The 17,569-nt window shown below is 40.9% G+C and overlaps 1 protein-coding gene, 1 non-coding gene and 1 pseudogene across 2 annotated transcripts; 1 reads left to right on the forward strand and 2 right to left on the reverse strand.

Moving 5' to 3' along the window:
- Positions 1–3,257: 3,257 nt before the first annotated feature.
- EPCAM (epithelial cell adhesion molecule) lies at positions 3,258–15,429 on the reverse strand. The gene is made up of 9 exons (XM_045827673.1): positions 15,089–15,429; positions 12,657–12,764; positions 12,130–12,370; positions 11,208–11,273; positions 9,994–10,057; positions 8,982–9,083; positions 7,047–7,247; positions 3,986–4,030; positions 3,258–3,690 (listed from the first exon to the last, which is right to left on the reverse strand). The coding sequence occupies exons 1-9, from the start codon at positions 15,159–15,161 to the stop codon at positions 3,649–3,651; spliced, it is 942 nt and encodes a 313-aa protein (XP_045683629.1). The 5' UTR covers positions 15,162–15,429; the 3' UTR covers positions 3,258–3,648.
- Positions 8,413–8,881, reverse strand: LOC123812125 (annotated as a pseudogene).
- On the forward strand, positions 10,436–10,569 carry LOC123812257. The gene has a single exon (XR_006784538.1). It is a non-coding gene; the product is annotated as a small nucleolar RNA SNORA72 (small nucleolar RNA).
- Positions 15,430–17,569: the final 2,140 nt, after the last annotated feature.

Genomic DNA, 17,569 nt, shown 5'->3' on the forward strand with positions numbered 1-17,569 from the left:
GAAACCATATCCACCCAGACTGGTAGGAGGGGCACAGATGTGGAATAGCCTGGTACCACAAACACATGTGGTGGATAGAAGTTCAGGTGAGATACATCAGGAGTGAGGAGTCCCACCCCACACCAGACACCTCAGCCCAGGTTTCCAGTACCAGGAAGATAAGTCCCCACAACTTCTGGCTGCAAAAACCAGCAGAGATTGAGATGGTGGAAGAAACTTCTGGAGCCCTAAGCAGTTCCTCTTAAAGAACCCACACATGGACTCACCTACTCAGCTCACTCCCTCTGAGCTCCAGCACTGGAATAGCAACTTCAAAGGCACCAGTGGCATAGTAGGAGCAACTGAATTGTCTGGCATCAAGGCATGCAGAGGCCATTGTCCCTTTTCTAAACCCACCTGCCACAGAGCTACAGAGTTGATAGGCAGATGCCATATCTGAGACTCCAACTACCTGGCTAACACTCTTTGACCTGCCTTGGAAATCCCCAGAGACTCTGCCCCACCCAATTTATGGGTCCAACCCAGCTGCTTTCCCCTATGAATGGCTAGTCTTGGCTCATAGTGCACAACTTCCTGAAACCTCTCAAAAAAGCAACAGCTGGCCTCAGTGAGCCCAGGCCGGGCACTAGCAACAGCCAGCCTAGGTTTGCAGCTTCATTTCACCTAGGAATCTCCAAGCCCAACTAACAGCCATCTCAGATTCCTTTATAGCTTGCTTACACAGGGTGGCCCCTGACAAAACACCATGGCCTGCACAACCTGGGAAACCCCAGGGCCAGTGCACCCAGTCAACCAAGTTGGAGCACCACCACCCTGCCCCTACACAGATGATCCTCCACCAAAGGCCAAGGTTGGTATAAGTTGTCACAGCCAATCCCTGCAGATGACTGGCATGGGTACATCCTTCCCATTGACCTGCCAATAGCAACCAAGGCTCAACTACAAGAGAAGGGTGTGCTCAGCCCACACAAAGGGTGCACCTCGAGCACCCAGCTTTGGTGATAGGGAGGCTGTGCCACTGGACCATACAGGACACCTACTACATTAGGCCACACTACAAGACACAGAATAAAAGCAGCTCTACCTAATACATAGAAACAAACACAGGCAGGCTGCCAAAACAAGGAGTCAAAGAAACATGGCCCAAATGAAGGAACAGATCAAAACTCCAGAAAAAGAGCTAAATGAAATAGAGATAAGCAATCTATCAGATACACAGTTCAAAGCACTGGTTATAAGGATGCTCAAGGAACTTAGAGAGGACCTCAACAGCATATAAAAGATCCAGTCAGAAATGAAGGATATACTAATTGAAATAAAGAACAATTTACAGGGAAACAACTGTAGAGTGGGTGAAGCTGAAACTCAAATCAATGATTTGAAACACAAGGAAGCAAAAAACAACCAATCAGAACAAGAAAAAATCCCTCCCCCCAAAATGAGGGTAATATAAGCAGTGTCTGGGACAACTTCAAGAGGTCCAACATTCACATCATAGGGGTGCCAGAATGAGAAGAGAAAGAACAAGAAATTGGAAATCTATCTTAAAAAGTAGTGAAAGAAAACTTTCCTAATTTGGTGAAGGAAATAGACATGCAAGTCCAGGAAACACAGGGAGTCCAAATTATGATGGATACAAAGAGGGCCACTCCAAGACACATCATAATTAAACTGCCAAAGATTAAAGATAAAGAGAGAATCTTAAAAGCAGCAAGAGAAAAGCACTTATTTACCTAAAGGGTATTTCCCATAAGACTGTCAGTTCATTTCTCAAAAGAAACTTTGCAGGCTAGAAGGGATTGGAAAGAAATATTCAAAGTATAAAAAGTGGAGACCAAGATTGCTGTACCCAGCAAAGATATCAATAAGAACAAAGGGCAGATAAAGTTTCCCAGACAAAAAAACACTAAAGGAATTCATCATCATCAAACCATTATTATATGAAATATTAAAGAGACTGATTTAAGAAAAAGATCAAAACAATGAACAATAAAATGGCAACAAATACATATCTACCAAGAATTGAATCTAAAAAACGAACTAAGCAGAGACAAAATCATGGATATGGAGAGCATTTTGATGGTTGCCAGATGGGAGGGGGGTGTAGGAGAATGGGTGGAGAGGGGATTAAGAAGTACAAATAGGGCCCTGGCTGCTGTGGCTCAGTGGATTGTCAGCCTGCAAACTACAGGGTCACTGGTTCGATTCCCAGTCAGGGCACATGCTTGGGTTGCAGGCCAGGTCCCCAGTATAGGACACGTGAGAGGCAACCACACATTGATGTTTTTCTTCCTCTCCTCCCTCCCTTCCCCTCTAAAAATAAAATAAAATCTTTAAAAAAGTACAAATATCAGAAGAGAAAAAAAGTACAAATAGGTAGTTTAATAATAGACGTGAAGATGTAAAGTACCATATAGGAAATGGAGTAGCCAAAGATCTTATAAGTATGACCCAGAGACATGAAAAATGTTGGGGGCATTGCCTGAGGGAGAGGAGGCAATGGGTGGAGGGGGACAAAGGGGAGAAAGTTGGGACTGTAATACCATAATCAATAAAATATAATTAAACTTTAAAAAATTTATTGATAGGGAGACAGAGACAGAGAAACATCAATTTTTGTTTCACTTATTTATGCATTCCTTGGTTGGTTCTCACACGCACCCTGACCTGGGATCAAGCCCATAACCCTGGCATATCAGGACAGCACTCTAACCAACTGAGCTACGTGGCCAGGGATAGGGTTCTTAATTCACGTTGTTAGTTTCATATTTTTAAAATTCTCCTACCGAAAGGAAAATATTAACTTTATATAAAATACAGGGTGGGACAAAAGTAGGTTTAGTTTTTCACATGGAAATAATACAAATGTAAAAATGAAATGTTCTGTGTCCTCACAACTGTAAACCTACTTATGCCCCACCCTGAATATTTGTATGATTATTCATTATATAAGATGTTGAAAAACTGGTGCTTCTAACTTGACCAACCATAGAATTCATGGTTTGCAAAATTCTCTATTAATTCTGCCTCAGGCTATGTTTGCCAACATGCCAATTTGTCTAAAACAGAATCTTCAGATTCACTCTGAATAAAACTGATTTTCTGTGAAGTTCCATCACAGGTTATTTAACTTATACTAATATGCCTGATTAGAAGTACTCATGCAAAACTCCAATTTGTAGTTAGCATTCAGATATTTCTTAACCTATTTTGTGTATATTATGAAATTTGATTCAATACAATTCAAAGTTAGGAAATTCAGTTTTAAAATGTTTTATTTCATAGTTCATAAAAAAAGGTTTTTATGTACAACACTCAAATGTAAGTAGGAAGGCAGCTTTCAGTCACAAATAGAAGCATATTTAATGCACACTCTTCAATGTTATGTATAAATAATTTAAACTATGCAACCCAAGTTCTGGGACCATCAGATTCTGGGATATCGGATCTGCATATATGACACTTGTCAAACTTTAATATCAGTAAAGTCAATTTCAAGCTGCTTATATTTTGAGTACAGGTTTCACTATTACAAATATGTTAACTAACAAAGTAGTCTTCAAAGACGTGTCTGTCCCATGCACATATATTTGTGATCGAATCCGTCGATTATTTTCCTTTCTTCCTGCAACCAGTCAAATGACGCAGTTACCCACTGAGCTCCCTGTGCATCTCACCCATCTCCTTTATCTGAAATAGAGGGGGAAAGAGGAAAACATATGAAAACAATCTTCCAACCTTTTGTTCTGAAAAGTTAAAAAGAAAGTAAAGAGGAAAGTGAGGTAATTCTCTTCCACATTTATGAGACATTTATTACTTAAATTTAGAAAAAGAAGCTCTCTTACAGAAAGCACACATCAGGTGCACGACTCAGCTGCTGTCTAGGAGCTGAGGCAGCCCGAGTGAGAGGGGAAAGGAGCAGGTAAGCTCGAGCTTTACGAATGAATACAATTTCTATTAAATGTATTTTAAGTAACCCATTTACCTCAGCCTTCTGATACTTTGCCATTCTTTTCTTTCTGGAAATAACCTGAATGAGAAAAAAAAGAAAGGAAGATTACTTTCTTAGAACTGCTACTAAACAAAGAGTTAGTCTAAATGAGTGATTTCTAACTGGTGGGCTGTGAGAATTTTTAAGACATGCAAGACCTGACTATTTAGCCAGGGGCCCTGACCTCTTTTCCCTTAGACTGTTAAGTAAAAACATGACAATGGCCTACACAACAATATCCATCCAGTGTGAATAAATAAAAACTATACCTATGTTTTGTCAGATTGGCAAAAAACATATTTTTGGTGTGCTGCAAATTTTAGTAATTACTTTATCTGTGCCATCGGATGAAAATGGTTGAAAATCACTGGTTTAAACTGACACATATGAGCCCTGGCCAGGTAGCTCAGTTGGTTGGAGCATCATCCTGATATGCCAAGGTTGTAGGTTCGATCTCTGGTCAGGACACAGACACAACCAATGAATGCATCAAAAAATGGAACAACAAATCAATGTCTGTCTGTCTGTCTGTCTGTCTCTCTCAAATCATTAAGTAAAAAAAGTATTTTAAAAAAGCTGACATATGCTTTTAATAATGCACATAACTCCTATATGAACCAATTTAATTTTAAAATCCAACCAAACATTATATCTTCTTTTTAAAACTTTTATTTATTTTTAGAGGGTAAGGGAGAAAGAGAGGGAGAGAAACATCAATGTATGGTTGCCTCTTGCATGCCCCCTACTGGGGACCTGGCCCACAACCCAGGCATGTGCCCTGACTGGGAATCAAACCTGCAACCCCTTGGTTTGCAGGCCAGCACTCAATCCACTAAGCCACACCAGCTTAAGACATTACCTTAAATTAAAACTCACAACTAAAAAAATGTCTACCGCAGTCCTGACTGCTATGGCTCAATTGCTTGCTGGTTGGATTCCCAGTCAAGCCAGATGCCTGCGTTGTGGGCCAAGTCCCTGGCTGCGGGCATGCTAGGGGCAACCAATTGATGTTTCTTTCACACACCAATGTTTCTCTCCCTATCTTTCTCCCTCCTTTCCCCTCTAAAAGTAAATAAATAAAATCTTTAAAAAAAAAGGTCTACCACAACCAGTGAAACAAAACAAAAAACATCAAGAAAACAATGAAATTAATCATCCTAAGTGAAATGTAGAGCCTAGTGTACATTCTTCCACATATTGTTCCATCCAAATACAAACAAACATGGGACCATGCAATATTTTTGTGCAGCCTGTCTCATCACAGGAACCCTACCAGATCAAAAGCTATAGACTGAACTCATTCAGTAGCCACTTTATTCCACAGCATGGATATACCATGCTCAGGTTGTCTACAGATTCATCGTTATGAGCAACACTGCAGTATGTAACTTGACCAAGCTTCCTTATGCATTCATGCTTTTATTTATACAGGACAGATCCAAAAATTTCTATGACTCATCTTTCATCTTATTCTTGCCATCTAGGATTCATCTTCTGTGAGTTGTCTATCCATACCTGTTGCCATTCTTTCTTTAGTTTCCTCATCAATTTGTAAGAACTCCATATATATTATGCATAATACCTACTTTTTAAAATTGATTGATTGATTGATTTTTTTAGAGAGGAAGGAGGGAGAGAGAAGAGAAACATGGGTTTGTCATTCCACTTATTCATGCATCCATTGGTTGATTCTTTTTTGTAAACTTTATTTGTTATTCAAATACAGCTGCCTCCATTTTCCCACCACCACTTCCACCCACTCGACCCTCAGCCCTACCCCTCCTTGGTTTTGCCCATGGATCCTTTATACATGTTCCTTGACAACCCTCTCCCTCCTTTCCCCCATTATCATTGGTTGATTCTTGTATGTGCCTAGACCAGGGATCGAACTCACAACCTTGGCATACTGGGACAACACTCTAACCAACTGAGCTACCCAACCAGGAGTTAATACTCTTTTCTGTTTTTAATGTAGTCAAGTGTACATCTTTTCTTTCACAGATTCCAGATTTCCAGCTTTACTTGGTTTCCTTTACCACAAGGTTATATAAACATTTTCTAAATTAATTTCGAGATGTTTTATTTTTAAACATTTCCGACAATAATCCACCTGGAATTTGTATATTTCGGCACGGGTGTACTGCCTGACTCCTCTCATGTGTACTTTGCCATTCGCACACTTGGACGATATGGTCAGCCCCGGTGGGGTGAAACTGGAATTCAGCTTGTGTTTTCTTCCAGGTGGATAGCCAAGTGTGATAATGCCACCGAACGGACAATGTAGATTCCCATATACCCTCACATCTACTTCTGCATTCTTCATGTTGGTACGATTTCCTGATGCCGAAGTATCCTTACATTTCCATAAACCCTGCTTGTTCATGTGATACATTCTTCTGAAGCACTGCTAAACTCAATTTGCTCATCTTTTATTTAGAACCGTTGGCGCCCTGGCCAGGTAGCTCAGTGGGCTAGAGCGCCATCCTGATATGCCAAGGTTGCAGGTGTGACCCCCTGTCAGAGGACACCTAAGAAACAACCAAGGAATGCAAAAATAAGTAGGACAACAAATTGATGTTTCTCTCACTCTTTCTCAAATCAATAAACCTAAAAAAAAAAAAACTGTTGCTTTGTATTAATCATCTTTAATTCCTTACTATGTTAACCTTAATGTGTGTTCTGTTATTTCATTTCACCGAATGGCCTGGGAACTCAGGTATTTTCACACTAATCCTGACAAGAGTGTTGAACTGTTTGCAGTGAGGAGAACTGAAAGCTATTTGCTGCTCAACGGCAACATAACTGACTTGTGAGGTGCCAGCTACAAGCTTTTCTCAGATTAGTATCCTTCCTTGCTTCATAAGGTGACTTTTTAAATAAAAAGGGGCCAAAGATGCAATAGATTCACTCACTATAGAGAATTATTAAGAAAAAAAAAGATGAAGATTTTTGTTTCATTTATATCATTCTGGAACATGGATGTCACCTTTTGATATTGCCACCTCTCCTTGAAAGAATACATCCTTAAATGAAATGTTACTTGTTCTATACTCACCAGAACAACGATTCCAGCAATAAGTGCTATTGTCACAACCACAATGACAGCAATAACGCCAGCTTTTAGGCCCTGCATTGAAAATTCTGGTGGTTTTTCATCAACATAGTAAATTATAGTTCGACCAGGATCCAGATCCAATAGTTCCCCATCTACTCTCAGGTCCATTTTCTTGGAATGGAACAAGGATTCATCTTTAACCTAGATTGAGAAGGAGAAAATCAACTTAAAACACAGTGGTACCCCAGTACTCATTGTTAATTCATTCCAATAAGTGACTAGCAAGCGATGAATGATGGAGCATTTTCTCTTGCGGGGTGGCACCGTGACTCATACGAGAGATCTAGCAGGTGTGAGAAGTGGCGAGCAAGTGCCGAGTGCTGAAACACTTTTTCTCATCAAAATGCAACAAATATCAGTTTGACGAGTTCTGAAGTTGAAGAGTACCAAGGTATGACTATATTTATGAAAACCTGGCCTCATGAAATTACATGCCAATTATAAACCAAAAGAACCATTGCCAAGAACCTTTATGGTTTCGGTGTTAACAATCTTATATTGAGACTTAGAAAAAAAATTCATCATGGGAAATTTTCAAACATATACAAAAGCAGAAACAATACTATAATGAAGTCCCATGTACCTATCACCAGATTCAACAATATAAACACATAGCCAATCTTAGTTCACCTGTTCTTCCTTCATCCTCCCCACTCTTCACCAGGCCAGATTTTAAAAAAAAAGAAAAAAGATTTTATTAATTTTTAGAGAGGGGAAAGGTGGGAGAAAGAGAGGGAGAAAAACATCAATGTGTGGTCACCTCTCAAGCACCCCCTACTGGGGACCTGGCCCACAACCCAGGCATGTGCCCTGACTGGGAATCAAACCAGTGACTGTTTGGTTCGCAGGCCTGCACTCAATCCACTGAGCCACACCTGCCAGGACATAGGCCAGATTATTTTGAAACAAATCCTAATTTCATCAGAAAATAACTAGCTATAATATATTAAAACTTAAACAATTTCATCACACAGCATTTCTCACATAACTCTTATTCATGAAAATAATAGGGAAAGGTTATACACACAAACTAAGCAACGATTGAGGAGGTAATGGATAAGAATTATGTGAAGATATTCTAGGCAGAACAATTTGACGAAAAGGCATAAATATACAGAAAGGTGCATGAGAGTGACAGGGAAGATAGCATTAACTGCAGCACAAGAACCGCTTGGAGAACAGTTAGAGACATGGTTGATTTGTAAGTGTAAAATAGATTACGGAAGACCCTGAACCCACAGAGGTCTGACAAAGAACATTACTTTTTAAAATCAGTACAGAAATTCTTTTATTTTTCTCACACTTATCATGCCCTGAACTCCTAGGGAACGGGTTCCAACCGCTCAGGCTCCTTCCCAGTGGTTCTCACGCGGTGCACTTCTCTGGGCGGAGCAGGCTGACGCTTCAGCTGAACCCAGGCACCTTTCTCTTTGGCTTCCTTCTTTTTCTGATCATCCCCTTCACACGTTTCAGGAAGCTATCTCGACTCTTAGAGTCAAGCTTAACATGCTCAATCTGTACAGTAATTCTCTTAGCAAGAAACTTGCCCTTAACCTGCTTGTTTACAGCAATGCCCACCGCATGCCGGGTGCCCCTGTAGACTCGCCCAGTTTTGCCAGGGAGCATCTGTGGGCATCCTTTCTGAGCAGGGCCCATCCCCTTGACGCCTACAATACCACCTTTCTTGTAGATTCGCATGCAAGTAGCCAAAGAACAACTTCATGTTTTCTAAAAGGCCTAGAGAACATATAACGTGTACCTCTCCTATTTCCTTTTGTTAGTCACTTTGGTGAATTACTGGAAGATAGCAGTTCTGGCTGAAAAAGAACACTATATTTCTAAACATCAGAATAAAATGAGGAAGGGTTTACTCACATCCTTTTCAAAGTAATAAGCCACATCAGCTATGTCCACATCATTCTGAGTTTTCTGAGAAGAATTTTGCACCAGATCAATAGTGATAACATCATTTTCATACTGGGAGGAAATCGAAAAATACAAATTAATATTAACATAACCAAACTCATAAAAATAATGTTCAATAATCTGAACATTCACTATGTGATTTTCTATAATCTACATGTGTCAATGCTCCTTTCCACTAGTAGATAACTAAGTTTATCACTAATAATTTTAAAATCTTTGGACAAAACTCTTTGGGAGGTCTTTAAAGCTATACAAGGGAATTAAGACAGCAATTCAAACAACGATAATTACAATGCATGTTTTCTTTTCAAAAGAGAATTTTCTTCTCCTGAAGAGATTTTAGAATCAGATATTAAAGCACTGTATTTGGTTAGAATCACTTTAAAACTAAAAAGCTAAAGAAATGCAATCCAAAAAGCAGTATGCATTTACCACATTCTACTTTCAGAACCAAAAAAGTATTCCTTCCAAAAAGTCTTTTTAAAAATACCAACTTTAATACCAACTCTAATACCAACTCTAGAGGAATTTGAGAATAAATTCATACAGCTCTGAAAGAGTTCCATTGCAGTATTCAAGCAGTTTGCAACCGGAGTTGAAAGCATTAAGGAAGGACTAACTAACTGCTAAAAGGACCAGCTCCTGAAACCGGAGGAGAGGGGAGCTAGGCACACGGAAGTGAGGGGGCGTCAACGGCAACCACAGCAGCAGTTTCCCAGGGTAGGAAGACTGGCATGTGTTTGGAATACTAAGATACACTACATTTTCTTTAAGGATAAACAGATTTTCAAGGGCTCTGGAAGAAAAACAAAACAAGGAATTTGCTTTATGATGTGCCATGGGCTGAAACTATTACTCAAATGCAATTTAATCACCACTAAAAATCAGACCCAAGCCATATCACTTCACCAACTTTCTGCCAGACCTCATTTGCTTAACAAACAAACAAACAAAATCTTACCAGAATATTTACAATATATTTTGGATCCAGTTGATAGCGAGTTGCGATTACATCCTTGAATGCACTATAAATAATTAAAAATTGTGTTTTTTAAAGAATGGTTGTATTAAACATTAAGAAGCACTACATTAACTAAACAGATAGCTCAAAGTCTGGAATTGTCATTAATCAAACTTGTTGAAAATTTTATATCATTTTGCAAATATAATATTAGATTCAAGCAAGACATCCACTGATGCTAAACTGTTGAGTTCCTGGGTGAGTTCCACTTTGATTAGAAGCAGGGTATCAAGGATCTGCCCACAGATTATACTTATTAATTAGAAAGAGGAAAATGGTAACTCAACAGTGGAGAAAACTGGCGACACCACCTTAACCACAGGTAGCATCATCAGTACAGGGACAAGATGACATCACATCCTTCCTGATGTGAAATGCTTTGGAGTACGTATTATCACTTAGGTGTTTTTTTCTGTCAAAAATGTATGGCTCGACAGTCACTATATTAAGACCATGCTTATGTCCAGAGACCTAGTTCCTTCTCCAAGACTGGTTTTATAAATGCTGGTACTAAACCAACGGAGGGGGGAGCATAAGCTGTACTTTACTATAAGAAAACAACAAACCAAATGCGAGAGACATTCTATAAAACAATTTGCCCACACTATTCAAAAATATCAAGGTCATGAAAGACAAAAAAGACCAAAACAGTGTCCCATATTAGAGAGAATAAACAGTCCTGACAACTAAATGCAACGTGTGATCAGCGGGTAAAAAATGTTATGAAGGACAACACTGGGAAAACTAGCACAATATGGATAAGTTTTATGAATTTGGTAACTGTACCATGGTTATGTAAGAGACGCATTTTGTTTCTAAGAAAAGATATACTAAAGTATTCAGCAGTAAAGGGGCACAGTGTCTATAATTTGCTCTCATCTGGGTCTAGGAAAAACTATACATGCTAGATAGAAGATACATGAAGCACACACATGTAAAGAAAAATATGGCAAACATTCACTGGTGAATCTAAGCAAAGGGTACTACAGAAATCTGTACTATTCTTACAACTCAATTTCAAAATAAGGTTAAAAGTATTACATATAGTATCTTCTTAGGAAATACGAAAAAACAGTGAGACTTGTTTCAGTTTTCCTCATGTAGGATGTAAGATCTGACAGCTGTGCAAATATAATGCATTTCATAGCACTTACGTCTGCAAACTCTGAACATTGTAAGGTTTTTCTCTTGTTTTGTGTTTCAGTTCAATGATGATCCAACTGTAAATTAAAGAGACAGCGTTAACTATAACACTCAGACATTTACATTGTTTTCTTAATAAGCTAGTAGAGGTAACAGAAAAAGGATTTATACAACTGGTATGCCTTTAATTTTTTCCTTGGCCCTCACATATCTTTCATAAATAATTCACATAGAGACTCTCTCTGTGGAGCATGCCCAAGCCTTTTCCCACGACCACACCTTTCCCCACACCCTTTCCCCAGGCCTCTCTCTTTCTCCTAAGCTCCAAGGGCCCCTCCTTTGCCTCTGGAACTTGTTTTTTGGGCCCACCACTTCTACCTGGGTGGCTTTCTAAATAAACTTTTCCTTGTATTTGGAAAAAAAAACTCATCCAGGAAGGAACACCTTTCTAACACTGACCCTCTGGCTACAAATGCAAGGTCACGTTGGGCAATCTTCAGGTGAAGACGCGGAAAGGTACAGAGAGCAACAGTAAAGTAACCTGGAGGCCCCATAAGACAGAGGCACAGGGAATGCCTGTCTTGGTTTTGATACCCTTTCAGTTTCTAGTTCTTGCCAATAAATTCTTTTTTGCTTATGCTAGCTTGCTATGCTACCATATAGCATGCTACCATAAGGAAAAAATATACAAAAAATAAAAGTATATTGCTAGTAAATCCATAAAATATCTCTGGAAGGTTATAGAATAACTGGTGACATCAGTTCTGCGGAGGTAAACTAGGTAACTGAGGCAGGATGGAGACTTTTCACTGTATACTCTTCTAGCTTTTGACTCTAAATCATCGAGTTGTATGACATATTCAAAAAATAAGCTTAATTGATTAAACGAATCTGACAAGCATGAAAACAAGTAATGCAGGCAGCCCAACTCACTAGGTCCTCACTCGCTCGGGGCAGGTCTTTTCCGTGTCTTTGTCTGTTCTGCGGACCCCAGCAGTATTCACACACCAGCACGTGGTGGTGCCATTGCACTGCTTGGCCTTAAAGTGCCCGTTCTCGTCACAGTCAGGATCGTAGAGCCCGTCGTTATTCTGAATAGCACCTTCAGGTTTCGTTCTTCTCCCAGACTTTGAATGAGACATTTCTGCCTTCATCACCAAACATTTGGTAGCCACTACAAAAAAAAAGCTTATTATCTTACTGAAAAAAATAACTTCAATTTTAGGCTTAAGGAAAAGAAATTTGAATTTAACTCCAAACTCCCAGGGCCGAAGATTACTGTAGACTTACAGGTGCCACACTTACTTTCAAAGAATAAGAAGCTATCACAGGTATGAGATAATTGACAAAATAACACGATTCCTATTTGAGCCAATAAAAGGCTTCCCAACACAAAATGCACTCATTAAAGAAATATAAGTCAAAATAAAGTTTAAAGGCAATGAAGATATTCTACTCACATGTTGTGCAAATGACGGTATTTTGTGTACCAATTGAAGTACACTGGCAATAACCACGTGAGTTCAGAGAGCAGTTTGTGGTCAGTTTGTAGTTTTCACAGATACATTCTGAAGGGAGAAAAAAATCCACTTTAAAATATGAATCAACTCTCGACTCTGGTGTCCCAGCTAAATTATATTCTGACAACAGCGTCTAACTTACAGGGACGCAAAGCCTCAAAAGGTGATTCTGAATGTTTTATTTTTCAGCTGTAGTTAGACTGGCTGACATAATTTGTATGTATTATATAGACATTCAGTCTAATTTGCATGCATTCCCATTTTGTTTTTGTTTTTTTTTTAACCAAGAATACAGCCCTCCGACATCACGTTCAGCTTGGCCTTTAAGATGCTCCCAGTGTTGGCTCCTTCCCTCTTTCCCATCCTGCTACAATAAACCTTTGCCTGTCAGCTACCAACTCTTCTTCAAAAATCAACAATTCCATACCTTCGTTCCTCTTTGCTTTGGTGCTTAATGGGAACATATTCAGCCCTTGGACTACAATTACATCTTAGAAAAATTACTTTCAATTGAATGTGGTAGCACCTCAGTATGTGGGTTTCCTAACTAAATTAAACCCTAGTACCCAGCTTTGCTGTGTATCCTGAGTACTGATGTCAGTTTAATAGTTACATCCTTCACTATCTCAAAAGTAAATTTTAACTTCAAATTGGCAAGCCCACTTAATTTCTTGTCTAAGAGAACATAGTCATTGAAAACAAAAATAGTATGATAAACCAAAGAATTTTATTTTATTTTTTTAAAGATTTTATTTATTTATTTTAGAGAGGGAAAGAGGAGAGAAACATCGGTGTGCAGTTGCCTCTCGCGCATCCCCTACTGGGGACTGTGGTCACAACCCAGGCGTGTGCCCTAGACTGGGAATCGAATTCGCAGGCTGGCACTCAACCCACTGAGACACACCAGCTAGGGCAAACCAAAGAATTTTAATATTGATCCTTCAAGTCTATAGTTGGCTTTTTCCTGTTTAAGTTAATCAATACTAACTACTTGCCTGATCTGACCAGCACTAAACTCAATATTAGGGTCACAAATAAAGTACAATGGCCCTCCTCAAGGAGCTAAAATCTGACGCAGCACTGTACCTGCTCAAAACACCTTTTCCATGTCCAAGCAATGTCAAAGTTAAAGCAGACCAACAGTTACAGACTTTCTGAACATAGGTCTATAGCAGCTATCATCACTTTACAGCAACTGAAGGTTTAAGTATTTAACTCCCAAAGTATTCTAGAAAACCATGAGTTGAATAAACCGCATAATTTTTAAAGTGTACTTAACTAGGCTGTGCCCTGCTGGGGAAGGTATAAAAACCTTTCCAGAAACCTTTGGTCAACTGCCAGGTCACTTCTGCCCACCATCTTACAAAAGGATGGCAGCCAAGATGTTTATCCCAGAGTAAGAAACCCTGGAATCAGCCCTGGCTGGCGTGGCTCAGCCCATTGAGCGCACCACACATTGCGGTTTCTCTCCCTCTTTTTCTCCCTCCCTTGCCCTCTTAAAAAAAAAAGAAAAAAGAAAAACGAAAAACACTGAAGTCAAATTAAATGTCCGACATTTGGACGGTGGTGTGGCCTTTCACGATATAGATTATGTCATAATTTAAATCGTGTTTTGCAAGACCAAAAAAATGGAAAATTCGGGATGTAATGTGGGGACAAAAAAAATCAAGATTAAAAACTGTGTGTTTAGCTTTAGGACAACGTTTAGAGCAATGTTTAAAAAAATACACCATATTATTAATTATAAGATTCTCTTGAAGTGGCAGGATTATGGGTTTTTTATCCTTTAGGGTTATGGATAGTTCTGGTTTCCCTATAATAAACCTGGCATTACTTTTACCCTCCTTAGAAAAAGGAAACCACCTACACGCCTGGGTAGTCAAGGTCCAGGAGGACCTTCTCCCGCGCGCGGGTGAGGAGCGGCCCCGACGGCCTCCGGCAACCACCTGTTTCCTCCCGATAGAGACACCCGGGGCCCGCTGCAGGTGCTCCGGGAGGGGCGGACCGGCAGGTGTCTTCTCAGCCTCCCCTCCCGGCCCGATCTGGTTTCCGCCACTCCAGAACGCGAGAGCTCCCGCACCCTCGTCGCATACACAGTGCGAAGAGCCCCCGGACGCAGCCGCTCCGCTCCCTGCCTGCCCCTCGGTCCCCGCCCCGGGCCACCTCGCTGCAGAGGAGTGCAAAGCGGCCGAGGGAGGCGGCTCCCTCCGGCCCGCGCAAGTGGGCGCCTGCCCACCGCCTGCCCCGAGTGGTCGGCTCTCCAGACGGGAAAGCGCTGCAGCCCTCCCCTTCCCCACGATCTCCGTCTCAGGTGCCGGGGGCCAGCACACCCCCACCCCAGGCCCAGGCCATCCCATAATTCCGCTCCTTACCGTTCTGAGCCGCGGCCACCGCCGTCGCCGCAGCGAGCAGGAGCCCGAACGCGAGGACCTGGGGGAACGCCATGCTGCGCGCGAGCCGGGCAGGAGGGCGCGAGGCGGCGGGAGCTCTCCGGAGGGCGCCGGAAGGAGTGAGCGGACTGGAGCCCACCGGCGGGCTGGGGCGTGGGGCGCGCAAGCGTGCAGGAGACCGCTGCAAGATGCTCCCCGGGGCCCGTAGAAAGACGCGAGCTCCCCGAAGGACAGCGAACTATGGGCGCAGGGCGGAGCGGAGCGGACCTGCCCGACCTGGCGGCCCCGCCTCCCGGCGCCAGTCGGGGTCCTCTGTCCGACCGTTCTCCGCGGTGAGTCACCGACCGGGGGTGGAGGCGCGATGGGAAGCAGGTTCCCCTCCCCCACCCACTGCGCGGCGGTTGGGCTCCATCCTTCTCAAGGTGTGCACCCCGCCCCGCGAAACCGCCAGAGGCTTCCTCCCGCGGAGCCCGGTGGGAGGAGAAAAGGGAAAAGGCTGCGGCTGTGACAGCCAGTAGGGGACTCTTGCTGGCCACAGAGAAGGTTTGAAAATACTGGGACTTCTTTTATCCGAGAGAGCACGACTCTGAAACCTTGAAGAAATGGAACCTGGAGGAGAGAATGAGGCGGCTAGGAAGAAGAATGTGGAAGCTAAAATGGAATACAAAGAAAAGCGGGGAACCGTCGAACCATAATATGAAAAAGACCTTTGAGCTTTACCTAGCAGTTTAATTGTACTCCTTTGAAACTAGTAATAAATAAATTCCCCTCCCCCCCCTCTATATATATATCCTTGGCTCCTGGGAGATGACAAATTTCTATGTTCTCAATCATTTTTCCTTCTTTTTAGCCCTTGGAGATGTAAGAAAAGTTGTTCCCAAGAGCCAAGTGCTAGAAACAGATTACTCCTGTTTTGATTAATGTTAGAGAACAATATTCATGAGTTTTTTAAAAAAATACAGGAAAGTAGAAACGACAGTTAATAATTTATTTTAGTGCAAATGAATTCAAGTTACAACACGCTATTATTAATCTTAAAATAATTGTAATGAGTTGAAGCCTTCAATAGCAACATATTATATGTCTTTAACTTTTGGTTAGATGTAATATTATAATCTTTTTATTTATTTGAATCTTTAAAAAATATTTATTTATTTTTAGAGAGATTAAAGGAGGGAGAAAGAAACGGAGAGATCATCTGCCTCTTGCACACGCCCAACTAGGGATCTGGCCCACGACCCAGGCATGTGCCCTGACTGGGAATCAAACTGTTAACCCTTTGGTCCACAGGCCAGGCTCAATCCCCTGAGCCACACCAGCCAGGGCTATTTTTGAAATCTTTATAAGAGTTTATTTGAGCCCAAACCGACAACATTTGCCAGGAAGCAAGATGTGAAATGCTCCTTGATCTGTTTTTAAGAGGCTTTTTTTTTTCTGCTTAAACCATTGGAGTAAGAATTCAAAAGAGGAAAGGTGAAAAAGCAATTTTAACATTAAATTAATATACAGTCAGTAAAAAATTATGCTTTTATTGAGCATAATTTCATTTAATTGTGTTGTGCTCTCCTATTAAAAGTTGATTAATGTAAATAGTCATGTTGTTACAGTAAGTAGCTGTATAATTTCAATTTCAATAGGACATTAAATAAGCTATCCAGTTGATTACTGAAGTCTTAAGGAAATCCTATCACTGTTTTAAATCTGTAAATCTCAGTTGCTAGACCTAGTTTTGGAGCTTTGTGATCTGTTCCTCGACTTGAAGTGAAAAGGAGAGTAATGTCAAATCAGGAACAAGTTAACCAGCTTTTTGTTGTCTTCTGCATTTTGGATGCTTTCAGGAAGTTACACACAGCCAGCTTCCAAACTATACATCCTTTTTAAAAAAATTTTTTATTGTATTTTTTCCATTATCATTTAGTCCCCTTATACTAACTTCCCCCCAACAATCACCACACTGTTGTCCATGTCCATGAGTTCCTTTTCCCTTTTGCTCAATCCCTCCACCCCCACTAGCTGTCTTCCTGCTCTCCATCTATGAGTCTGTCACCATTTTCCTTGTTAGTTCAGTTTGTTCATTAGATTCCTCATATGAGTGAAATCATACAGTATTTGTCTTTCTCTGACTGGCCTATTTCACTTAGCATAATGTCCTCCAGGTCCATCCATACTGTAGCAAAGTTTTCTTCTTTTTTATGGCTGAGTTGTATTCCATTGTGTAAATGTCCCATAGTAGTTTTATCTACTCATCTGCTGATGGACACTTAAGCTCCTTCCATTGCTTGGTGATTGTAAATAATGCTGCAGTGAATACAGGGGTGCTTATGTTCTTTCAGATATATGGGTTTCTTCAGATATATTCCCAGAAGTGGGATCGATTGCTCGGTCAAAAGTCAGATCTGCTTTCCACAGTGTTTGCAACAATCTATACTTCCAACAACAGTGCAAAAGCTTCCCTTTTCTCTC

The sequence above is a fragment of the Phyllostomus hastatus genome, unplaced genomic scaffold (assembly GCF_019186645.2).
Source record: "Phyllostomus hastatus isolate PE091 unplaced genomic scaffold, TTU_PhHast_1.1 phas_scaffold_78, whole genome shotgun sequence".
NCBI classification, from domain to species: Eukaryota; Metazoa; Chordata; class Mammalia; order Chiroptera; family Phyllostomidae; genus Phyllostomus; species Phyllostomus hastatus.